The sequence below is a fragment of the Rissa tridactyla genome, chromosome 15, assembly GCF_028500815.1.
Source record: "Rissa tridactyla isolate bRisTri1 chromosome 15, bRisTri1.patW.cur.20221130, whole genome shotgun sequence".
Classification (NCBI taxonomy): domain Eukaryota; kingdom Metazoa; phylum Chordata; class Aves; order Charadriiformes; family Laridae; genus Rissa; species Rissa tridactyla.
Genome location: NC_071480.1, coordinates 8,181,734 through 8,205,447, shown reverse-complemented (window position 1 = coordinate 8,205,447; position 23,714 = coordinate 8,181,734). Strand labels below are relative to the sequence as shown.

At 48.3% G+C, this 23,714-nt stretch overlaps 3 protein-coding genes across 3 annotated transcripts; 1 reads left to right on the top strand and 2 right to left on the bottom strand.

Annotated features, from left to right (window-relative positions):
- The first annotated feature begins 860 nt into the window (after nucleotides 1–860).
- Nucleotides 861–3,383, top strand: ARMC7 (armadillo repeat containing 7). The gene is made up of 3 exons (XM_054221980.1): nucleotides 861–1,137; nucleotides 1,219–1,362; nucleotides 2,336–3,383. Exons 1-3 carry the CDS (start codon nucleotides 1,053–1,055, stop codon nucleotides 2,671–2,673), a joined length of 567 nt encoding a protein of 188 aa, XP_054077955.1. The 5' UTR covers nucleotides 861–1,052; the 3' UTR covers nucleotides 2,674–3,383.
- A 357-nt stretch (nucleotides 3,384–3,740) lies between these two features.
- On the bottom strand, nucleotides 3,741–9,566 carry NT5C (5', 3'-nucleotidase, cytosolic). The gene is made up of 5 exons (XM_054221979.1): nucleotides 9,348–9,566; nucleotides 5,249–5,349; nucleotides 5,104–5,164; nucleotides 4,218–4,332; nucleotides 3,741–4,131 (listed from the first exon to the last, which is right to left on the bottom strand). The coding sequence occupies exons 1-5, from the start codon at nucleotides 9,534–9,536 to the stop codon at nucleotides 3,989–3,991; spliced, it is 609 nt and encodes a 202-aa protein (XP_054077954.1). The 5' UTR covers nucleotides 9,537–9,566; the 3' UTR covers nucleotides 3,741–3,988.
- Nucleotides 9,567–11,667: 2,101 nt separating this feature from the next.
- Nucleotides 11,668–22,369, bottom strand: JPT1 (Jupiter microtubule associated homolog 1). Its single transcript, XM_054221819.1, has 5 exons — nucleotides 22,188–22,369; nucleotides 19,040–19,182; nucleotides 18,327–18,424; nucleotides 16,362–16,389; nucleotides 11,668–11,935 (listed from the first exon to the last, which is right to left on the bottom strand). Exons 1-5 carry the CDS (start codon nucleotides 22,241–22,243, stop codon nucleotides 11,787–11,789), a joined length of 474 nt encoding a protein of 157 aa, XP_054077794.1. The 5' UTR covers nucleotides 22,244–22,369; the 3' UTR covers nucleotides 11,668–11,786.
- Nucleotides 22,370–23,714: the final 1,345 nt, after the last annotated feature.

The window sequence follows — 23,714 nt, the reverse complement described above, 5'->3', positions numbered from 1 at the left end:
TTTCTTTTTTTCTCCAGGTAATCTATTTCACTGTGCACATACTGTGCCCCCTTTTTACCTTCTCCCTCAGCTTCTACTCCTTTTGCCATTTCACAAAAGGCAAAAAAACTTCTCTCCATTGTCCTTCTTTAGCCGAGGGGTTGCAATCCCATATTAAAACTGAAACTAAGTAAACTCTTTATTCTCTCCAGCACCCTTGCCCTCCTGACTGCCTCAGCCATCGCTTTACCACCTGCGTGTCCCATATTTTACCACAGTGAACATCCACCGCCTGGGGAGATGCCGAGACCCTGCCAGCAGCTCGGTCCAGAACCAGTTCACCCCTGGGTCGAGCCCCTGGGCCGCGGAGCCGGTCAGTAGCATCATGGCCTGGGCCACAGCTGGGTGTTCATCAACCACCACAACTAACTGGAGAACCTGGAAGGACAGCGGTATTGAAATTGATCAGGAAAAAAAAATACATACATGTGAAATTTTTTTTGAGTAAATAACTAGCGAGTGAGGAAAGTTTCGTTCCTTTCCGGAGCCAAGTGTTTATAAACATCAAAGTTCTGTCATATACCACACACCACGGTGCACTCATTTATTTGCAGGGATCGTTAACAGGTTACACAGTCCAAAAGTGAAGAAAACATCCTGCAAGGCACCCGCCTGCCGCCCCACGCCCCCGCCGGGGACCCCAGCTCGGCAGCCGACCACCTTTTCCTCCGTGGCCGCTCCATACTGGCCGCTCCACAGCAGCCGACCCCGGCGGCCGCATGACGCCGGCAACCGCCGGGCGCGGAGGAGGAGCCACCACCGCCATGGTCCCCGCCTGAGGCGAGCCCGGCCGCCACGACACGCCCACAAGATGGCGGCCCCTCGCGCCACGCCCACAAGATGGCCGCCGCCAGCCGCGGCTCACCTCGCCGCCGCCTCGTCTCCTCCCCGCCGGACTCGGTGCGGCTGTGAGCGAGCACCAGTCCGCAGGGGGGTGGCCCGGGGGAAGGGAGGGCCGAGGGTTGGGTGTCTCACAGGCGCCGGGCGTTTAGCGTCTGAGCTTAGGGCATGGCATGGCCGCTGGGCCCGGGATGGAGCTGGGGCGGCTGGAGTACCTGCAGGCCCTGGTCACGGAGTTCCAGGTGACAGACAGCCAAGGTAACCCCCGGCACTGCTGCTTGCTTATATTCTTCAGGCTGAGCATGTTTCCCCACACACCTGACGCTTCTCTGTTGGCAGAGGCCAAGGAGCAGGTGCTGGCAAACCTGGCCAACTTCGCCTACGATCCCAAAAACTACGAGTACCTCCGGCAGCTTCAGGTCCTGGATCTATTCCTTGACACCCTCACCGAAGACAGTGAGACCCTCGTGGAGTTTGCAATTGGTAAGGACTGCACCTGAAGGGGGGGGGATGATGGGCCAGGGGATGCCGGGCCTGGCGCTTGGGTTTGGTGGTTAATCTCCCCCCAGAGACGCAGGTGGTTGTGCTGCAAGAACAGCCCCACGCTGTGCTGGCCAGGCCTGGTTTAGTGGCGAATGAGTGGAATGGGCAGACAGGTAGGAGGGAGGCATCTCCCCTTCATCTTCATAGAGCTGCCGTGCTTAAAGAAGATGCTTTCTGGAAAGGGTTTTCCCGCCAGACTGTAAGTAAACACTACCTGAATCACTTTTTAATGAAATCTGTCCTAGAGAGTGGCAGTCATTGATACATAAATTTTGCCATGTGTAATGTATAGGTCCAATGTTACCATTCTGCTATTGACAACCAGTCTTCTGGAATACTTACTTGAAATGTTTTAATAAGTCCTCAGAGGAACTGCCTTACAGTGATTCATCAGGGCCTGAACATAAGCTAAGGGGCCAGATCCTAATTGTGAGTGATTTCATGAGATGATAATAAATATATTTGATTTTTAAGGTTCGTGGCTGAGCTATGCCAGGGTATGGCTGCACCTTAAGGTTTCAGTTACAAATATTCTGTACCTCTTGGCTAGTCCCGCTATCTCCGTTCCCTAAAACATCTGCAGTGAACTGCTGGCTTGTAGCCTCCGTTCATGTTACGCGATGCTGGAATTCTTCATTCTGTGGAAGAGGTTATGTCCAGCAGTAACAGTGCCCTCTAATGGCATACAGGAGGAGGAATGTTCTGGTGGAAAATCTCTGGAAAGAACCAAGAAAACGCTGCCCAGGAAGCCGTTAAGAATTTTCTGTCCAAATCTCACAGAAAATCTGGATGCTTATTTCTGTATTAGGAAAAAGGAGTCAGCAGTGAATTTGAATCTTAGTATGAAAAAGATGAGGGTGTAGAGAGAAGAGTTTGTCTTGCACGTGTCGGACATTTTCTTTTGCTGTTTCAGGCGGTCTTTGTAACCTGTGCCTGGACAAAACTAACAAAGACTACATCTTGGAGGCAAACGGGGTAGAGCCTGTAATTAACTGCCTCTCCAGCTCCAACGAGGAGACGGTCATGTCGGCAGTCACAACGCTGATGTACCTGACAACGCCGCAGTCGCGCCAGCAGACCACGGCTCTCCCAGTGGTGGAGTGCATGCTTCGCTTCTCTCTCTCGGCCAACAGAAGGTTAAGCAATCTGGCAACCGTCTTCCTGGAGGACTACTGCACACCGCCGCAAGTGGAAGAGGCCAGGAGTCTCAGCAAACACACCGCGGTGGGGATTCCTCTCCCCAAGGACTGAAGCTGTCAGAGCAGCACAGAGCTGTTGAGAGGGAGACTTCCGTCTGCTTTCCCAGGCCTCCACTTTCTGCTCAGCAGGTCAAGAGTGCGTCAAGAACAACATTAAAGAGGGGAATTGGTCATACCAGCGCTGGATTTTAGTTAATAAAGAGGATGGTACAGGACTACCATGTCAGTCAGGCCAAGCATGCAGCTAAAACTGCAAGCAAATATTTAAAATAAAACAGGTCGTGGCTGTTGGAGAGCAGGTTGCCAAGTGCAGCTCAGCACCCAGCTTGCACAGATAACCCTTCCCAGCAGTGAGGGGGTTTTCTGCTTGGGTTATTGGGCAGCTCATATCCCCTCTGGTTCCTGGCTGGTTTTGCTGCAGCTCTCCTCTTCAGCATCAACTCAAATGACTTTGAAATGTCACATAAACTTTATTCCTCCTGCAGAAGAAAGGCGTTTCCCTGCCCTGGCAGTTTGCAACGTTACTGCATCCCTTTGATACTAAATGTGCCATCCTGTCATCATGGCATAGGCACACGGCTAGTAAATCACTAAACAGGGCAGGTTGTAGCTATCCTGTAAATCAGGAAGTGGAAAGTTGTTTTTGCTTTCATTACCACTGGTGAGAAAGGTGACAATTCAAAAAAAAAAGGGCTCATGGCAGTCTGGCTCATGAGAACAGCTGTCTTCTAAAACCTTCTCTTAATAAAACATTAACTTAAATGCTGTGTAAACAGTTTTGGATAAGCTCATAAATATTTCTCTACAGCACTTGCAGCCCAGCCTTCGCCCGCTCTTTAGTGGTGCACATGGGCCAGCAATTGAAGCCAGCTTGGCTTCCTTTCATTATCAAAAGGCAACCCAAAAGCCAGGGTGGCTAAACACATAAAATTTAAGAGAGTTTGGCTGTTGAGCACAGCGCTCCCTGACAGACACCCACATGGTGTCTGCTCAAGTTTCAGAGCTTTACTTCTTCCTCTTTTTTTTTTTTTTCCTCCCCTCTGGCTCCAGTCAGCCAAAACCAAATAGGAGTGAGGTTAAAAGCACACACACGCACACAAAAAAACAACCCACAACTGCTTGTATTTTATAGTTTTCTCTTCACCAACAGCAAACATCCAGAACTCTACAGAGATGAATTAACTGAATGCAGAGCAATTCTTCCACGGACCTGGAGAGGAGTCAGCTCTGCAGCATGTTCAACAAGGGCAACTCATTTCTTATTATAACTGACCCCTCATAATGCCCCTGCCCGGCTGACGGCGCTCGCTGCCTCCAGGGAACGGGTTTCCCTGTCAGCGGGAAGAGCACGGCATCCCCTTTTCGCATCACTGCCTGCGCTTGCTTTCCAAGATGCCTTTCCAATCGTCTGCCCAGGAGAGCAGCCGGCGGCGCTGTGCCTGCAGCTGGAGGTGCCTGTTGTGGCAGCAGGTAAAGAGGACGTGCTCCCAGCTCGGGTTCAGCTCCGCGCCTGAGGAGGGCAAGGGAAGAAAGCTGGAGCCAGCTGGGGGTTTTCCTCCCCAAGCTAACGGAAAGCGATGCAAATGCTTTTCAAACCTCTAATGGTATCCTTGTCATCAAACAGCAAGTCAGCAGATACAACGGTCTTATCTCGGGTTAGAATAATCCGCTCCACAAACTCGGGTCCCAAATGTTTTTCTACCCACTTATACTGCAGAGGCAAGAAATAAGAAAGGAGAAAATTCTGCCACACTTTTGAGTTTGCACATTGCTCAAGTCAGATCAGCCCTAGTACAGCAATCTTTTCCCCCATAAACCTACATCTGTGTCTGCGAACCCCTGCCACGGAGACTGGCCGTGGCCCAGGATGCTGATTTAACCCGTACTCTGAACCGCCCTCAGTCAGCACGGCGTTTGCCGTGCCTAATCGCTGTCGAGTTTGCGAGCAGCGCTGGCTGCTGGCCCCGAGCACACAAATTGTGCCCATCTAAGTCGGTAACTCAGTGACTGAGGTCCTCCCCTCCATTCTTGTGCCAGTGGCAAACAGGGCTAATCCCAACGCTACAGCCTCCTCTTAACTCGGGATCGGCCTCTTTCAGGACAGCTGGAGATCTCAGGCTCCAGATTTAGACAGAACAAGGTTTTGTCGGTTGAGGAGCCTCCAGTGTGGAATCCTCTGGGAATATCCCATCCCTCTGGGCCATGCTGCAACCGTTCCTTTGCTGGAGCCCCAGTGTCATAAGCCATCTCCAAGAGGAGAGGGGTCACGTGCCCCACAATAAGGCTGGCGTCACGGGGCACTCCGAGATTCCCTGTCCTACACTATTGCTGTGTCCGGGCAGCCGCCCCTCAGCCACAGGGGACACCCGGCAGCCTGCGCCAGCTGCTGTCTTTATAAATGAATGACCCCGACTTGGGCGCTATGAAATAGCAAGGCTTTGCAAAAGCAGCATTAAAACCAGTAGAAGAAATTGTCTCCCACCTTTTCCACGATGCAGTGCTCATATTTCCGGAGAGGACTTGTGCAAATAAAGACTTCAGTGCTGAAAAGAAACAGCCTTCATTAGCAGTCAGGGGAAAGGGCGTAAGATAATGGCAAAGGGCTGCAAAGTGCAAAGTTTCCTTACTCCTGCATGCGGATCATCTCCTGCATAGCTTCAAGGGCTCCTGGAACTGGATCCAAATCTAGAAAGAAGCCAGGCGATTCGTAGACACTGGCTACCTTATCCTGCAAGAGACAGGAGGACAATTAGCAACACTTACGCTTTTATCCGAGCTCTGTGCACAACAGTTGCCCAGTTACCCCGCGTGTAACAGCCATCAAAGGGCCATTGCTTTAGAGAGCGAGGTGACGCTTCACACCAAGAGTGGATTATAAAGTTTCTCACCTTTAGGGCTCTGGGGAAAGTCCAGCTCGGGAACACAAGGAGAAGTTACTCTGGGTGGCTCGTTTGGAGCGAGGAGGCAGAGCTGATCCCGACCTGGCTTTGTTTCCCCAAGCATCTCCATGAGCAGCACCACAAACGTGGCGCTGACCTACGGCTCGACTGAGAGAGGGAGAGCTCACGCCTCACCCCTTCCCAGCAGGTCTCTCTCTACTAACTCTTGTGAAAATTGAAGGAACAAGTTTGAAGCTTCTGCTCCTCTGTCACATTTGACTGAAATTTGCTTAACGGCTCCGGAATTTACCAGGGACGCGTGGGTAGACACGTGTACCCCCCAATAGCCCTCGTTTCCTTCAGAGCAAACAGGGCAATATGGTGACCACGCTAATTACCATACACAGCAGAGGGGCCAGGTCAGCACAGCCATGTATTTGGGGTTAACCCTTTCAGACCAGAACAGCTCAGCAAGAGGGAAGGAAGAGGACAAGCGTGCTAGGAAAACTACGTTTCTTCGCTGCTTTCTGTGATTTTCAATCACACACTACAATAACAGTCGTTAAAGGAGCAGATCCTGACCTCAGCATGGCCAGCTGCTCCTCGGTGATAACGTGCTGGTGCAAAGTCTACTCAGAAGGGTGTGAGACAGCGGCAGGAGATTCAGAGGTGGATCCCTGTGCTGCCCCAAGAACCTTGGGCTTTATCAACTGACCTGTGCGCCTCCGTGAGTCCCAGCCGGGGCTGGTGGTGATTCGGGTGGGTCCCACCGACCGCTCCCCTCCTCCGACCCCCAGCACGCAACCTTAGCAGTGGACGGAGCAGGGCGATTAAGGGGATCACAGCTTCATCTTTTCTCCCTCTGCACCTGCTCTCGGTGGTAAACCCACCTTCCGTACAAGTGTGTGGGATGCCACAGGAATCAGAGAAGTCATTAATGGCAAACAGGTGGGAAAGGAGGTTCTCCCTAAAGTTATAATCATTTTTAAGTAGGAAAGAAACAATATTACTGGAGGAGCAATGTTTTCCCAGGCTAAAGTAGACAAAAAGGGTGCAAAAAGGTAAAAGGAATTTACTATGATACAGTACAGTGGCATCTTTAATCTCTATGAGGAGAAGTAGGATTTCCAGGGCAATTCCCGCGCCTCTAGGTAGGACTCTCCTTCCAGTCCTTTTTTATTTTTTTTTTAGTTTACTGATAAGACATTCTCGCACCTCTTACTATTAGGAAGTTCACTGGTTTGAGTCCAACTCTGGTTAGTTAATTTCAAAATTTTCTACCCGGTGACCGTTCAGCGGCCTGTGTTAAATCAGAGCGTTTCGGTGCAGGTTGCAGCAGGCGGCCCCTCCTATCACACAGCCCATCCTGACGAAGCACCCGCAGCAGCAGCCACAAGGGCTAAGTCCACTTCCAGGCCTAAATTTCATTTTCGGAGAGAGAGGTTGAGCTTCCAGTATCTCTTCTACCCTAAGGCACACAAATCTTACCTTCCCTGGGGTCACATAGTGAATTTCAGAGGTGCTGAGACAGCATTTTTCTGGAAGTATTAAAGTTCCTATACCACAGAATAATTTAGAAAACTTAGCTCTTGATAAGTATTCTTCAAAGGCAGGCTGGCAGCTTTGCTTAGAAATTGTACCAGATCACTTTATCGTGCAGCTGATGATCTCCTTACTCTGTATCACCGGTGGAGCATCAACATAAAAACCATTTCAATTAAGCAGCAATGAGGAGTCAGCATTAACCAAGTCTCCCAGCTGACAGTGCTCACCCAGCTAGCGTAATTTACAGATACTCATAAACCAACAGCCAGAAATTTGGAAGCACTGCCTGGTTTCACATGCAAATCAGAAGAGGTTAAGGAGTCTAGGTGAAGACGTGGCAATCACATCTGCCCAGATCTCTGTTTCCATGCAAAGCCCAGCTGATCCCAGCAACAATTCCCTGGAGCTCTTCCCGAGGAGATTCAATTACAGAATCAGGGCTTCTGCCTGAAAGCTCTTTTATCCTGCAGCAAGGCACTAGACGCTGGCAAGTTTCCACCACGTCACAAGAATGTCTGGCTTTGCTGGAAAAAGGAATTTGATTTGATGACTCTTAGAACCAAAAAACCATTTGTCCAAAAAAAAAAAAGTTACTAGAAAAAGAAAGTAAAATAATTTTCTTTCCTCATTTTCATCCCATCGCTGTTGAACCTTCGCTTTTAACTTCCATTAGCAAGAAACAACTCGGATACAAAACTAGAGGAATTATATCTATCCCTAAGCTTTCCCATTTGCAATACTTAAAACAATTCTAGAAATTTTTGCCACTGCTGGGGATGTCGAATCCTTTTTTGAAACTGTCTGGGTTAACCAGCCATGGTATTTACATAAAACCTGAAGGAGCTTCAAATATTTAAAACTTTATTGTTCTGCCAAATGTACCTAAACCAGCCTGGAGATCCAGAGGTTACTGGAGGAGACAGACACACAACACGACTACACAAACCTAATTCCCTCAGGAAGGCAAGCTAATAACGAACAGCAAGATAAGAGCTTTCTGCCAGTGCTGGTCCGTGTGGGATTCAAACCAGTTATCTGGTTATTTCATTGACACACCTGCGGTCTGGGAAGGAACAGGATGAGCATGAACCAAATTAGGGAATGGGAATGCCAGAAATAGAACAGAACACAACTTTCAGGACAGATCAGATTGTAGACTGTCCAAATAAAAAGCCACGACCCCTTAAACTACTTGCAGTATTTTTGCCTGCTATACCCAAGTGGGAATCACGCAAGGAATACTCAAGCAATAAATCATGTTTGTTTATATAAAATGATAAACAAATCATGCCTAGTCCCTATATTTACTAGTTCTGCTAAATTTTGAGCATCAATAGCCATCAGTTAGAGCTTGGTCAGTTTGGAGCCTGTGGAAATGCTGCCCAGACCCAGCGCTCCCGTCCCTCACACTGGTGCCGGGGCCCCTACCGCCCTATGGAGCAGGAGGGAAATTAATGTGAATTGTCATTTCTTAGCAGTAAAAAAACCTACAGGCTCAATACACGATCCCAAAATTAGCAATGAACTTCTCAGGGGCAGCGCACGGCACAGCCTGGCTCAGCATCTGTCCGTGTTCTTACAGTCCCTGATGGTCCTGCTGTAGCCTGAAGGAAGCGTGAAGTCCGGATTCATGGTATTTTTCATTTTGCCTTGCAAATGTCTCCCCTATTCATTCAAGTCATTAGCAAACATTAAAAATAGCAACAATTTGCACAGGCGTAGGGTGTACCACAAGCGTTTTACATACTACCCCAGATCGCTTACCGTGCGCTTTGCTTGTCAGAGCACGCACAGGGAATGATACAGATATGGGGTTTTATTAGCTGTACAAAACCCATATATATTTTTTATATTTCTTGCTACGTTAACACTTATGGAGAGCTCAGCGAGCTTTAGGTAAGTTATTGCTAGTGCCGCATGGCAAGGGCAGTTCACGAGTGGGTAAAGAACACACTGAAGAGGGTTCAGTGAATAGTTACATCCAGTTATTTGTATAACTAAATCACTCATGGCCAACTCCCGCACACACACCTCTCTCTAAAGGGCTGGCAACAACCTCCCCCCCCGCCCACCCTCCCCCGAGAGATGAATTATCACTATACAAATTAAGGCTGTTGTTAGCATCAAACAACCCTTTGTAGCACCCCCTTAAAAATAAAAACCAACCCTCCCCTCTGCTTTGCGGTGGGAAGAGGAGATTCCTTTCGCCCCCAGGGAACGAGAGGGAGAGAGGGGTTTGGTAAAGCAGGAGCCCCCTCCCCATTTTCCAACCCGCCGGTTCCCCGTCCCCGGCCGCGCTCACCCCCAGGTCCTCCCGCAGGCTGCAGTACTGCTCCCGCACCGAGAAGCCCCTCCGCTCCGCCAGCTCCACCCGCGGCTCCCCGGGGAAGCGGGAGACGAAACCCCGCAGCACGGCGCCCTCGAAGTCGGCCAGGACCCCGTCCATGTCCACCAGCACCCGCAGCGCACCGGCCCCCCCGGCCCCGGCCATGGCCACCGCCGCCCGCCCCGGGCCGGCAGCGGGGCGGGCCCTTCCCGGCCGTGCCCATTCCCGCTCCCGGCGGGGGAATCCCCTCGCCCGAGCCCCGGCTGGGCTCCACCGGGAACCGGGACGGCTTGCTGGGGGCGGAGAGGGGCCTCTGGGCGCTTCTGGGCTCCTCTCGGGTGAAGGGCCGCTGCCACGGCCCGGCCGAGGGAAAGGCGGCCGCGCTCGGCCGAGGTCTCAGCAGCCGTAAAGGAGCACTAACAAGTTCCACCGGTTGTGGGGCTTGCAAAGGGAATGAAGTTTGATTGTTTTCCTCCTCCGAGGGCAGAAAACAGGCAGGAATGATGTACACGGAGCCACACCGCATTTCATACCTGCTGTGAAGGAACGGCAGCTGCCGATGCGAGTCCAGAGGAGACAAAAATGACCGAGAGCTGGAGCCCCTCTGCTGTGAGGGCAGGCTGGGAGACGTTCAGCCTGGAGAAGGGAAGGCTCCAGGGACACCTTGGAGCCCCTTCCAGTCCCTAAAACGGCTACAGGAAAGCTGGGGAGGGACTTGTTATCAGGGAGTGTAGTGATAGGACAAGGGGTAATGGTTTTAAACTGAAAGAGGAGAGATTTAGACTAGATATTAGGAAGAAATTCTTCATTGTGAGGGTGGTGAGCCCCTGGCCCAGGTTGCCCAGAGAAGCTGTGGCTGCCCCATCCCTGGAGGGGTTCAAGGCCAGGCTGGACGGGGCTTGGAGCAACCTGGGCTGGTGGGAGGTGTCCCTGCCCAGGGCAGGGGGTGGCACTGGGTGACCTTTAAGGTCCCTTCCAACCCGAACCGTTCTGAGATCCTGTGTAGGAGAGGAGAAGCCCATTAGAGCAAACCCAGTTTTATAGTTAAGCACCTAGGGCCAGGGCTTCTCCAAAACCAGCTTGGAAAGCCGGGGTAGTTGTAGGCGCTGGTTCCTCCAGGAGGAGGGTGGAAAAGGCACATTCTCTGCAGCAGAAACACCAGTTCTGCACATTTCTGCTGCTTCGGCTTATCGTGCTACAGATTCCCTCCAGGACAGTAGAGAACTTCATAGTCTGGTCTCCCTCCCACCCCTCCTCCCTCGTCAGCTGTTTTTGGTTTGGGTTTTTTTTTTTTTTTTTGGTGAGGAGACTAAACTTTCATTTCCTCCATTTTCTTGAAAGAAGAATTTTGGATAAAATGGATTATTTATATCCAGCCATATTCCATGCTTCTCCAATCTAGACGATAAAAATGAAGAGGTAAGCCAGACACTTTCTTCAGGGGAAGAGGGCACACGATGGTGAACTCAAGGTGTAAGAACCCTCCTTCTCTGGCAGGTTGGCTGGGACAAGGACAACTGAGAACAGAGCAAAACCAAACCTATGAAATAAAACCCACACAGGAAACACTGCTTCAAAATTTCTATATTATTTACTTTTAAGCAACAGTCCAGCTTTGTGAAATTACAACACACACTTTAAAGGATGAGATTTTCACCTCATGGTCAAGCACCAGCATGATCATGCACAGCATTGAGTCAGTTGTAAAAAAAATGCCCTGTAATTTTTATTTATTTATACGATCCACTCCACCTTCACTGAATAAAGTCTGAATAAATCCCCTCCTAGCATTAGGCCAGGCGGCTCTGGTCGTCAGCCCTCTATTTGGCACATACCCTGCTTCATAGTAGTCCAGTATCCAGATATTTTTTTTAAAGGCAGCATGGTGTACACTAACCACTTTATGATTTATATGGCACAGCAGGGTTCAAGGCATTTACCACATGCAGTCAATGAAGCCTTTTAGATCCCCAAATCCCACATGTGGAGGAAGGGACTGCTCTTGCTGATTGTTTGCTGGCCTGTTTAACCAGGATTCTAGACCCTTGTAAAGCTAAGGGGTTCTAAAAAAAATCTCAGTACAAAAACCCTCTAAGCACACTTAGAACCAATCTACTCTCCTTTGAATTACTTTTACTATACTTCATAAAGCTTTCCCTCAAGTCTACCACTAGAAAACACTCATGTCACTTCCAGTAGATCTGGGGGAAACACAGGACAGAAGTGGAAAAAACCCAACCCCTTGATCTCAAAAAAAAAAAAAAAAAAAAAAAAAAAAAAAAAAAGATGGAGTACATAAAGTGCTTCTTTTTAATGAAAGAAATTCGAGATGTACAGTCAGGCTCAAGTTGTGCAGTTCACAAGCATGGGGGAAAGAAACAGACACGAGTTCAAAACAGTCAGGAAGGGAAAGGTTTAACCGAGGACTAGGCTGGACTTGCCACCGGGTGGATTTCTCCTGGATGGTGCAGGTGCTGGTGCTACTGGGCTAGGAACAGGTGCAGCAGGCAGGGATTTTTCTTCATTCTGACCTGGGGCAGCTTCTACATCAGCCTCAGTGTTTTCTAGAAGAAAAGAAGCTTTTAAAGTGTTTGATGTGGATGATGAAAGCCAGATGTGTCGCTGGCTTAGACAGATCAGCTCCTGTGAGTTTTCCCCATGCTTAGAGCCACGCTCGAGTGCTGCTGTAACCTGCTGGCAGCACCAACTTCAGCCCTCAGAAGTGTTTTTCGGATGAGCCCCGATGCCTTACAGTTCCGTTTCAGGCATTCAAGAGCCACATTGACTCAGCTGCTATTAGGGGACTCCAGCAATTTATTTTTTTTTTTTCTAATGATAAGCAGCTTAAGTCTTGTAGATATTAGTCAGCATACGACCATGACAACTGTAACTCAAGTCTGAGCAGGTGCTGGAAACCAAGTCGCAGAAGCACCAGTACTCGTAAGCAAGAGCTCAGATTCAAACTACATTCCCAGTTTCGGAACTAGGGGGAAGAGGATCTGGCACACACTTCTGAGGTTTCGCACAGAACAGACAGGGAACAGCCATGCACGGGTAGGCTCCGATCGTACATTCCTTGGAAAGCGCATGATAGTTTCATCTATTTTAAATACTTCTGAGGGCAACAAGTGAAGACAGGACACAGAAGGAATTCTTCACAGGAAGCACTTTAGATACTGCAGCAAATAACTAATGTATCTGCTTCATTGCCAATTCATTCATGAGCACAGCAAGTACATTAGGACCCCACATTGACAGAGATTAACACAATCAGTTATGAGCCAAAGGCCCAAATCTGCACCAAGTAGCCCCCTGATACTTGGCGGGGTGACGGGAGTGGAGCTTCACTGCCATCTCTGTGGAGACATACTTCATCTGTTTGTAACAAACCCCTTAGAGTTTTGTCTAATGATCACTAGTTCTTGCTTTGGAGGATTCAGGGAACAGCTGCACATTCACCTTAACCTCCATCTTTATGATTTGGTACATCTCGATCGTATTGCCTCTCCCCCAGCCTTGTCTTCAACTGAAGGGACGCAGCTATTTCAGCCTCTCCTCGTAAGGCAGCTGCAGCACCCCCTCACCTTTCCCATTACCTTCCCCTGCCCTTGCTTACCATCACTACAATCTTCTGGTCTTTCCATTTCAAGGACCATATACACAATTCAAAATGTGGGCATATCATTGTTTACAGAAGCAAAAGGATTTCTTGTTTACCGTCCTCTTCCTGATGATATTCAATATTTTGCTGGCAGCTCCAAACGTTTCAGAGAACTTTCAGTAACGAGACTGAAGGCAGACCTTGGGAGTTAATGCTGCACAAAGCTGAACGCAAGACTGGCATGGTTTAAGAGTCCGGGCTTTTTTTTTTTTTTTTGTCCCCTAGATGCATTACTTCATACTTACTTATACAAAGATTATCTCGCCACCATTTTATCTGCCTACCTTATTTAGTTGAGTCCTCCTGACAGCGAGATTTTCTCGCCATCAGCACAATTTGACTACTTGAAAGAGCTAATATCACCCACAAAATTGGAGACTTCACTGTTCATTACCTTTCCCAAGTCATGGATGAAGGCACCAAATAAAACTAACCCCAGCATCGCTTCCCATGGCTCATTTTTCCAACCTGAAAAGCAATCACTAAGCCCTACCCTTTGCCTCCTGTTCTTTAGCTACCTTCCTAGCTATAGAAACAGCTTTCCTCCAGTCCTGTGGCAACGCAGTTTATTTTTTTTCTTAAATAATCTTTGATGCAGAATTTTATCAGAAACACTGAAAACCCACTTGTGTCCACTGAACGCCCTGTATCCATGCTTGTAATACTCTCAAAGAACTCCGGCAGCTTCGTATAATCTCCATGCAATCAGAAATAATCCCTAATATAGATTCTCTGCTGTATTCTTTAACCCAAACCCACAGGCACATCTGAACAAAACAGTTAATGTGAAGTTTTAAGCGTGAAGCTTCTGTGGCTCGTGCGTACCACCGCCTGCTTACTCAGCAAGCCCAGAACAACGGGGGCCGTGTCCCCTGCACACACAGGGCCAAACGCTGCATTGTCCGTGCCCTCCGCAGCCAGCCCCAGCGCTGCGCAGTGCTCGTGGTGATGGGCTGTCCACCAAACGCCAGACTCCACCTTCCTGTGTGTCACGGAAAGTCAGTCCCTGGCGACAGTCAATGGCGTGCTGTCCAGTTCTCCTGAGCTAGTCACATTCGTTAAGTACACAGTGCAAACTGAATCACAAAAGAAACAAGAATTGCTATCACAGGAGACGCTGGGGAAGTTTCTATAGCATTTAGAGGCTCACGTAACCAGCTGACATACACAGTAGTACTTCCTACATAAATAAGTTATAGATAAGTTTGCTAACCTAGTAACTGAAGTGGTAAATGCAACAGGATCAGATCAAGTGTTAAAGTTCTTCCCTTATCAGGAAGTGTATAATCTCTGAAACAGCTTTCTACTGAGTATACTGCAAACCATTGAAAACTTTGATGCGCAGAAAGGAACTACAGGAAAAAACAGGCAGCCAGAACACCGCTGCAAAAGCAACAGGCTTTCTTCCCCTAGACAGACGTGATTAAACAAATACATGTGCCCCACCTGACACCTACCTGGGGTTTTATAATCAGTTACATACAGAAAATGATTTCCAAATTCAGAAGAACAAACATTTTTTTTAATGATGGAAACCTATTAAGCGTCTAGTTATGCTATGAACTCGTAAGCAGACAGCTTTTATTTGGAGGCGTATTCATTCAGTCCCTTTCAAGCCCCAGAGACAGCTCTACAACATCAAGTATGAAATCACAAGTGCGACAGGTGGGATTTCACCAGCTCACGTCTGCCATCTCACACAGCAGGAACGTCAAGCGGTGGTGTGGCACAGTGGCCTCAACAAGGCTCTGTGCTCCATTAAGCTACGATACCCAAAGCTAACACCACTATAAATTAATTTAACAATTCATTAAAATTCTCACTATCTGCCACAGACACCATGTCCAGGAAGCATAAACTTTATACTCCTTCCTAAGTAACACCAGTGGAAGTTTAACATTCAAACATTTGCCTGTCATATTTATTTCACCTTGACCATCTTCAAAAATGTAACTTTTAGTCACGGCCACAACAGTGGAGACAATCCCAGTTACTCTTCAGTAACACTATTTATTTTTTTTTAAACCACCTCCCAGCATACATCTCCTTGGTACTTGACAGAACTTCCTCCACTGTCACCTACCAGAAAAATAAACCAAAAGCCAACAAGTATGACACCTGTGAAAACAGGAATTTGTTCTAGGAGTGAGGAATATCATTTTGTATTCCAAGTTTCAGTCAGCTGTTGCTCACCCTCACCAGGCAGCCCTATTTCTGCATCCTCCCATCCACCTCTTCTTGCCTCACCGCTGCTTGCAGGCTCTCATCTGACCCCATGGTGAGCTGGTTTAAACAAGCACCAGGAAAAGCAGCAGAGCCCTTAGATCAGTTTACTTCTATTATCAAACCACATCCTCCTACTTGAGGCATAAACTCTAAACGCCTCCGGTGCTAATTAAGACCAGACAGACATGGGAAAGAAATCCTAAAGAAGCCTGTATAGTTCCATGAGGAGTGGCCTGCTAAAGAAGCAAAACTTATTTTGGGAACAGATACCACTTAGGAGGTAGTTAAAAAACATTCTGGAAAACCTCACACCCTCCCAGCTGAAGTCTTTTCAGGACATGGAACTGCTAATGGCTCTAGTGATCTCCCACAACTCTTAGGTGTTGAAAGTAGCACTTAGAAAGTACCCGGTCAACATACACATTCCTCTCATCAGGAAGTAAGCTATTCTTAAGGTGAATCTTACAATGGAGAGATTTCCAGCCTCACAGCTAGAAAAAACACTTCAAGGTTAACATGCCTGCTGCTAGGGGAAATGGCTCTCTTTACATGAAATTTGCAGTATGCATATGAACTGCCTTGGCAAAAATCAGCATTTAAAAAGCAACAGGATCTTAAAAGCTAGTTAATGCACACTTTCAGATGTAGCAGCTGGTTTTGATTATTTCTGTGAATGTGGTGCTTCCTGTATGAGAAGACAACAGGAAAGAAATAATTGCTAAACTAAAATCCACTAAGTTGACTGTACTATTTAATTATAAGCTACTAACTACAACAGCAGTTTCAATCACTGAACTCTTTGCAAGATGGTATCCACCTTGCCTTCTAGTACTTGAACAAATCGACACCAACTGCTGCTGGCAAAATAAATGAACAAGACTGTTCTCATTTTTAACCTGATGACTAACAGGCCCTCCGCCGTTTCATTCCATATCCATGCTTCCACTGAGATAGTCAGGTCACTTATTGACCCGATGGATTCAAGGACAACCCCAAGCTGTCTCTCTCCTAACACATGAGGATATATCCTATATCCTCTTCTATTTCAAAAGCATCTAACTGCAAAAAGGCTTTTTCTAGAAGAGTCCGAAGGAGTTACTCACCAGAAGTTTCAACACCGCCATCTCCTCCCTAGAAGAGAGAGAAACACATTATATCTCACGCTTCACAATATATCTTCCCCCTCCAGAGAGGGCTCTCAGTACTCCATGTTATGACCAGGGTGGTCGGGCACGCTGCTCTGTCTAGCAACACTTCCCAAGTGACAGACCCCATGAAGCACTTTTAGACCAGTAACATGCTCTTCGGGACAGATATCGGAGTGGCACTGTGGGTTCTGCATACCTATTTCTGCAGATTAATACCATGGGTTTGTAAGCACCAATTCTTACAGAGTGACTAATTTAATTTCATTAGCTGTTTATTTACCTAACATCCTTTTAAAAGTTTAAACAGATACTACTGAAGAAATCCTGATGACCTGTAACATGTGGCATACTTGTTATTCCCACACCATGAAGGATGTGGGTGAGCAAGAGCACTTTATTGTAAACAGCATCCTCCACGAGGCAGCACCGACAGTAACCAGAACATCGGAACTGCCGAGGATCAGTGACAAGAAAGTTACACTGTGAGCAACTAGCAATAGTTCAGTGTCCCCTGCTTTCTGCTAAGCGACTCTTTCCAACATTTATCTGTTAGCAAGGCCAAGAGCTTTTGTTCTATCCGGGATACTTAACTGCATTTGTGAAATACAGATGAGGTTTTTTTGCAATGTTACTGATAAAAGTTTCCTTCATTACATAAACAGCAAAACATTCTTTTCATACTCAATCTGTTCACAGGCTGCAACTTGATACAAAGATAGAGAAAGTCTTCCAGCAGCAGCCAAGGCTCCTGAACTACATGCGCTTTCATCAACTTTCATAGATTTAATATTGTTAATTACATAGCGAAACTGCAGTCATCAGGATATAAATGCACAGGAACTCATGCAAATGTATTGCCATAAGTCCCAGACTGGGCTACAGTACATGAGCTCCAGCTTCTGCTGTCTGTGGCTGTAACTACTGCATAAAATTAAAGTATTCCGCATTGGAAGAATCTGTTTGCAAAGCTGAGAACCACAGTATTTAATACAATTAAGTAAAAAATAGAATTAGACTAAACAGTTTATTTTTGTTTTTCGTGGTAGCAGCTATAAATTTAATCTCACTTCTGTTTGCTAAATTGGAACAAGACATTTTCTGCAACAAAGGACAATTTCATGGCTCAAAGCGCCTATTAATAACAAAAATGGGTTAAAGTGATGAATTATGTCAATTATAAAAATAAAACTTAAGAGTTTATAACCCATGAGGGAAAAGGTATCTCCCATAGCATTTGAGATCAACAATTTACCTACCCAGTCCTCTGCAGAAAACCTAAAGCTGGAGAGCTTTAAATAACAAGGTCTCTTTTTTTCCCCTCTAGAATTTGTTTATGCAAGTGCAGTCTACCCTAGGTTCCTGAATTTTCCTAAATTCAGAGGAATTGTTACTCTTCATCCTGTTTTCCCCTTTAAATGTAATCACTCAGCAAGCAAAACCCATGTTAACGCTGCACATCATGCTCCATATTGCCACCAAGCAGGCAGGTAACATAAAAAGTGATGGTATTATTAAAGTCAGTAACTGAAATAAAACAAGCATTCATGCTACTGAGTACTTGTTGGAATGTGAAACCAAGTCCTTTGTCGGTCAAAAGATCCACACAGAGTTTGTTGTAGGTAACTATTGTTTGTTAAATCTATCAAAACACACAATTACACATGGCTGAAGCTGGATTTCACACCACTTTGTTACTGTCTCATCCATAAGAGTTAAGAGCTCTAGAAAGTAGTCCTTTTAGAAAAACCCAGCCCTTCATCAAAACACTGTAAGACTATCACGTGTAAAAGAGAACCTTCAGGAAAAGAACAGATTCGAATCCTACAATGCTTCCAACTGTGTGAACATCAGTGATAAAGTAATCACACACAGAGCATGAATTGTCCCATTATCAGGCTCTTCAGTAGTTAAGGGACTGACCTTAGGATCTACAAAGTCTCCGCAGTTTGCATCAGTTGAGTTTCTTCTTTGTGGTCCAGATGATTCACAGTGTTCTCTGATTTCACCTGGCTTAGTCCCTACAAGCAGAGATTGATTCTAATCAGTTTGCAAGACAAACCTACTGGGAAAACCGATCATAAAACAGTCAGGGTTTGGGGGAGTTTGGCCGTTTGGCGTGTTGTTTGTATGTTTTTTAAATGAAAGCTTTTTTTAAATGAAAGCTTACAACAGCATCTCATGCCGTTGAGGGTGCCATTTAAACAGATGGAAACTAGGGTTCCCAAGACCTGGGATACTGGAAGTGCTCTGTTGAAATGGAAGCTTTATCCCAGCTGCGAGTACAACACAAAGCTAAACTTCCTCTGATTAAGCACGACCAATTAGTGCTACTCCAAATACTAAGACACGAGTTCATCTTACTGTGACTTGATTAACTTGGAGAAACTGCATTCAAAATACAATTCTCTGCTTGCAACATCTATGCCCAAGACTTCATAAAAAAAAACCCCTCTGGAAGCAATTTGAAATGAGAAATAAGAAACCCCATGCAAGCAGACATCATCTATAGCGCTACACTACCAAGTAGGAAGTGAATTCTGGTTTCCACACTGAACCACCGGCAGCTTCAGGCTGATACAAAAAATGAATTAATGCACGTCAGGAGATCTGGAAACAAAGCACTACATTCTTACCCGATGATTTAGCCCAGGAAGGTGGGTTTTCTTCAGGAGTTCCAAAGATGCTGGATGCCATTTTGTTCCTTCGCACGGGTTGTTCTTTTGGTTCGTCAAAACCCAAGGAAAAGTTGGATCCACCACCAGGAGGACGCAGCACTCTGGAGAGAGAGTCAGCTTTACAACCTTGCCTGTACCACTACCATTACTAAGCTGCACTCCAACATATAAAACAAGACAATAAGCCAAGAGATAATCATTGGCTCTTGTAATGGCCAGTCATTCAGGCTAAATTCTGTCCAAACAGAAAGCAAACGAGATGACTGTATTACGCTTTTAATGCATGACGCAGACCCATCGTGTCTTCGGTGCATGATGTGAACTATAAAGGCAAGCTGCCTGCCAGCATTCAACCCAGGCACCATATCTCCACTACTCTTCTCTTTCGCGACACTTACAAAAATAAAATGCTCCTGTATGCTACTTGTGCCCTTGCTGCACTCAGTGTCAGTAAAAGCTGCTGCTACCAGTCTTCAGTCTGAGCCAATTAAAGATTAAAAAAAACACGTGGGCATACTGAATTCCAGCTTTTTAAAGAGAACCCTGCGAAGGCTAACATTAATCTTCAAACCGGCAGCACAGCAAAGACTAAAGTTTGGCATATGAGCCAAAAGTACTGGCTGCATCACTGATGACTCGGGGCTGCAGCCTTTATCTAGATTTGTTCCATCGGAAAAACCCTCAAGTCTGCAGCACAGTACTGGACTGGACTTAAAAGGTGCAATTAAACAGTTTTAAGTTAGACTATTATTAGAAGACACACGTGTACAAAGCTCCAGATATATAACCTAAATCTAACAATCTTCTATTAGACAGACACAAAAGAAGCCTGTCTGGTACTTCACGAGCTGTATTGTGGTCTGCTTTCCACTTGCACAAATTAACAACAACAAAATAAATCTTGACTTGTAAATTTCTTCAGATCTTATTTTCTAAATCATGAGATCTTTTCAAGGCTGATGTGTTAACTGGAGAAGCTAGAGAAAAGCCAGGAGAACAAAAATGTATGAGGCCATATGAGAACTGTCACAACCCCCAGAGAGATGTGAATACACCAACAGAACTGGGCTTTCAAGGCATCCAGTGCTCTGAAATGAAGACCAGAACAAGCTAGAAAAGTGCACACTTCATCTTCTTTTCAAATAGTTTATTGAATTAAAGTTCAAACTTCGCAACAGAGAACAGCACACAGCTTGTTAAGGCACCAAACCTAGGAATTCACCACAAAGAACATCTCTGATTTTACATCTCATCACCATCCGTAACAGCATTCAGGTCTTTTGAGACTTTGTGCCTATTACACTCCGGATGCCACACAAAAACGCTTCTCCAGCCTACAGAGCCCAAACACCACAACGGAAGGAAAAATTCACAAAGGTGTTTGGCATGGATAGTTAGTGTTACTTAACTAGCAAACTACTTTTCCTTACAAAACTCTCCTCCTAAGATCTAATTACTAATGCTCAGCTGCTAATGGGAGGATCCCGATAGATTGTATAATATGTTTTAAGAATCCAAGAACATTTTTACGACTTGCTTTGTCTCCTTTCTGAATTAAAGGGATATGGTCGTGAATCACTCCATTATCTTTCTTTTTTTTTTTTTTTGAGGAAACGGCCTTGTATAGGTTTATTTTCTTAGTTACATCTGTTGCACTTCCTAATTTGAAGAACAGGCTGCTCAAAGGAGGGCTTGTTCCACATCTTAGGAAAAAAAGCCATCACTGAAACTGATAAAGAATGATGTCTCTTGCCAACCTCAGCTAGAGGTTGACAGATTTTATTAGAAGCCTCTCACAGTTTTGAGATGTTGTAACATACTTCATCAGAGCTACTATTTACCACGTCAAGCAATGAACCGCTCTTAAAATTGCACCTGATCCCCAGTGATGCACACTGAAAATTCACCCGCAGCTTCATCCAGCAAACACTCGTGTGAAGGGCTGGGCTTGGCTTTTTTTGCTTTGTTTTAAAATGCACCCCAAAAAGCGAAACGCAAACAGGATACATCCGCTTTGTCAGGCCAAAACCTTATAGAAAAAAAAGCCGCTATGGTTTAGGAAGAAAAAAAAAAAGGGAGGGGGGGGAGAAAAAAGACACGATCCTCTCCGAGCCAGCTGTTACTCCTGCAGAAACGTGGACGCCCGACGAAGCGCCGTGCACCTTTTCCAGACGTACCTGCCAAGTTTTCTTTGTTTCGAGAGAGACTACGGCTTCCCCCCCCCAACAAATGCCAGACGCAGCGCCCCAGCCCCCGTCCGCCCCCCGGGAGCCGGGCCGAGGGTCGGAGACGGGGGAGGGCGGGGGGGAGAAAAGGCTCCCCCCGCCCCGGAGCATGCTCCCTGCCAGCCGAGGGTCAAACCAGCAGCAGGAAGGAGCTCCTCGGCACGGCCACCCCGGGCGGGGCGAGGCGTCGGCCGAGGCAGCGGCGTGCGGGGCCCGGAGCCGCCGGCGGCGGCCGCGGAGCGCAGACAATGGAGCCCGCCCGGCCCCACCCAGCCCCCGCCAGGCCGAGGGACGGGGACGGTGCCCGCCGCAGCGGGGAGGGGATGACGGCGGGGTGAGGTGGGGAGCAGGGGGTGCACGGTGCCATCCTCCCCCCCCCGCCGCCGCCCGCCCCCGCGCTGTGGCTGCGCGGCCGCGCAGGGAGTCGCCTCCCTTCTTTGTTCGGGAGAGGCAGGGACGCACACGCACACCCGGGCGGCCCGGGGTGGGTCTCGCCATCTCCCACCCCTGCAGCTCCCGCACACCCTCCCCAGGCAGCTGCGGCAGGGCACGGCCCCCCCCCCCCCTCCGCCCCACCACCACCCCCGGCAGCGCGGCCGACGCACCCTGCTGCCCCCGGGTGGGTGCGGCCGCCGCCGCCTCCCACCGACCCGCCCGGGAAAGGCGAAGAGGAACAAGCCCCGGCCCGACCGGCGGCCGCGGCCCCCACCCTCGTCACCCCCGGACCCGGCATCGCGTCCCGTCACCCCCCTCAGAGCCGCCTCCCCCCCCACCCCGTGCCCGGCCGGGCCCTGAGGCGAGGGGGGAGCGACGGCTCCGCTGCGAACGCACTCAGCCCCGCCGCCCTCCCGGTCCGACGGCCCCCGAGCTCCCCCCCAGACCTGGAGCTGTTCCTGCCACTGGGGTCCATGCCCGAAAAGGTGGTGGTGGTGGTCATGGCGGCAGGGACGGAGGAGACGGACGAAGGGGAAAGGGCTCCGTTGAGAGGCCAATGGGGAGTGACGGTCCCGGCAACGGCTCACCCTCCCCCCTGCCTGCCCCGCTGCTGCCGGTGACAACTGCAGCCGCCGCCCGCACCGGCCGCTCACTTTATACCAACCTTACGGCCCGCCCCTCAGCAGCCTTCCCATTGGATGATTCAAACGCAATCCCGAGCTCCTATTCGACCGCGCCCTGCCACTCTGCCCTTTGGCCCGCCTCACTGTCTATTCTGAAGCGCCCTGCTTCATCTGTAAAAGCTCATTGGCGAAGCAATACGTCTGCTCCGCGGTGATTGGCTGTGCCCGGGCGGCGGCGCCCTTTGTTGATGATTGGCGGGAGGCCCGCCGCTCATGTCAGGCGCGCTGTGATTGGCTTAGCCACGCGTGAGGCCAGACAAAAGTCGCGGTGGCCTTTCCCCGGCCAGGGGCGGCCGCGCCGCGAGGAGAGTCCCGGCGAGGGGGTGGATACTCGCCCTCCACCGCCCTTCCACACACACCCCGCCGTGTCCCCAAAGCCACCTCCGCGGACATCACCTCAGCTACCAACCGGTCACCAACACTCACTCTGCTTGGCCATCCCCGCCGAGACCCTCATCGCTGTGCTGGGAGGCGGCCTGACCCCCACCAGCCTTCAAGTTGCCTCAGAGGATGTCATGGTGGCGCTCCAAAGCACATGGATGAACAACACTGAGGCCATCAAGGTGTGGGAGGTGTCCATGCAAGGCAGCGTTAAGAGGCTGGAGAAACACCCAAGGGCCTGCGGGGAGATGCAGGGCTGCTGCAGCAGGGACAGCATGAAACCCTGTCAACCTCAGGTGAACACACAATAATTTGCAGTTTCAGACAATTTTGGAGCAGCGGATCATACCCCATAAAATAAGGACTCGCCTAATTGTAATGGAATAAAGCCCAGCAACACTGCTCACCTGTGTCTTAACAGCAGGAGGCTGCAAGCTTTTGTGCCACGTGTCTTCCACCAAGTGCCAGCACAAAACTCGTACAGCCCAGCATTTAAATTACCAGATGTCAGACATTGACCTGTCAAACCCACCTTTGATTTGGGAATTGGGAGCTTACTGAACTCCCTGCAGCTTTCAGACATGCAGATGCTTCCTTGATCACCAGAACTTTTACTCAAAAATTAACGCATCAGGACCTCCCACTGCAAATGTTATTTTAATCAGTACTTGCATGAAGATGGGGCAGGGGGAAAGAAACACCCTATCTGTTCAATCCACCCCTCCCAGTTCACCCTAATAACATCCTTTAATACCCCCAAAACACTTTTCTCCAGAAAATATTTCTTTTTGGTCTGGAAAATGCAACGTTTGTTTCTGCTATTTCACTCTATGTCCAACATGAGGTCAAGTGTCTGAATTACCACCAGCCTTAATATTAACACAACTCAGAAAAGAGCTGAACTGCTAA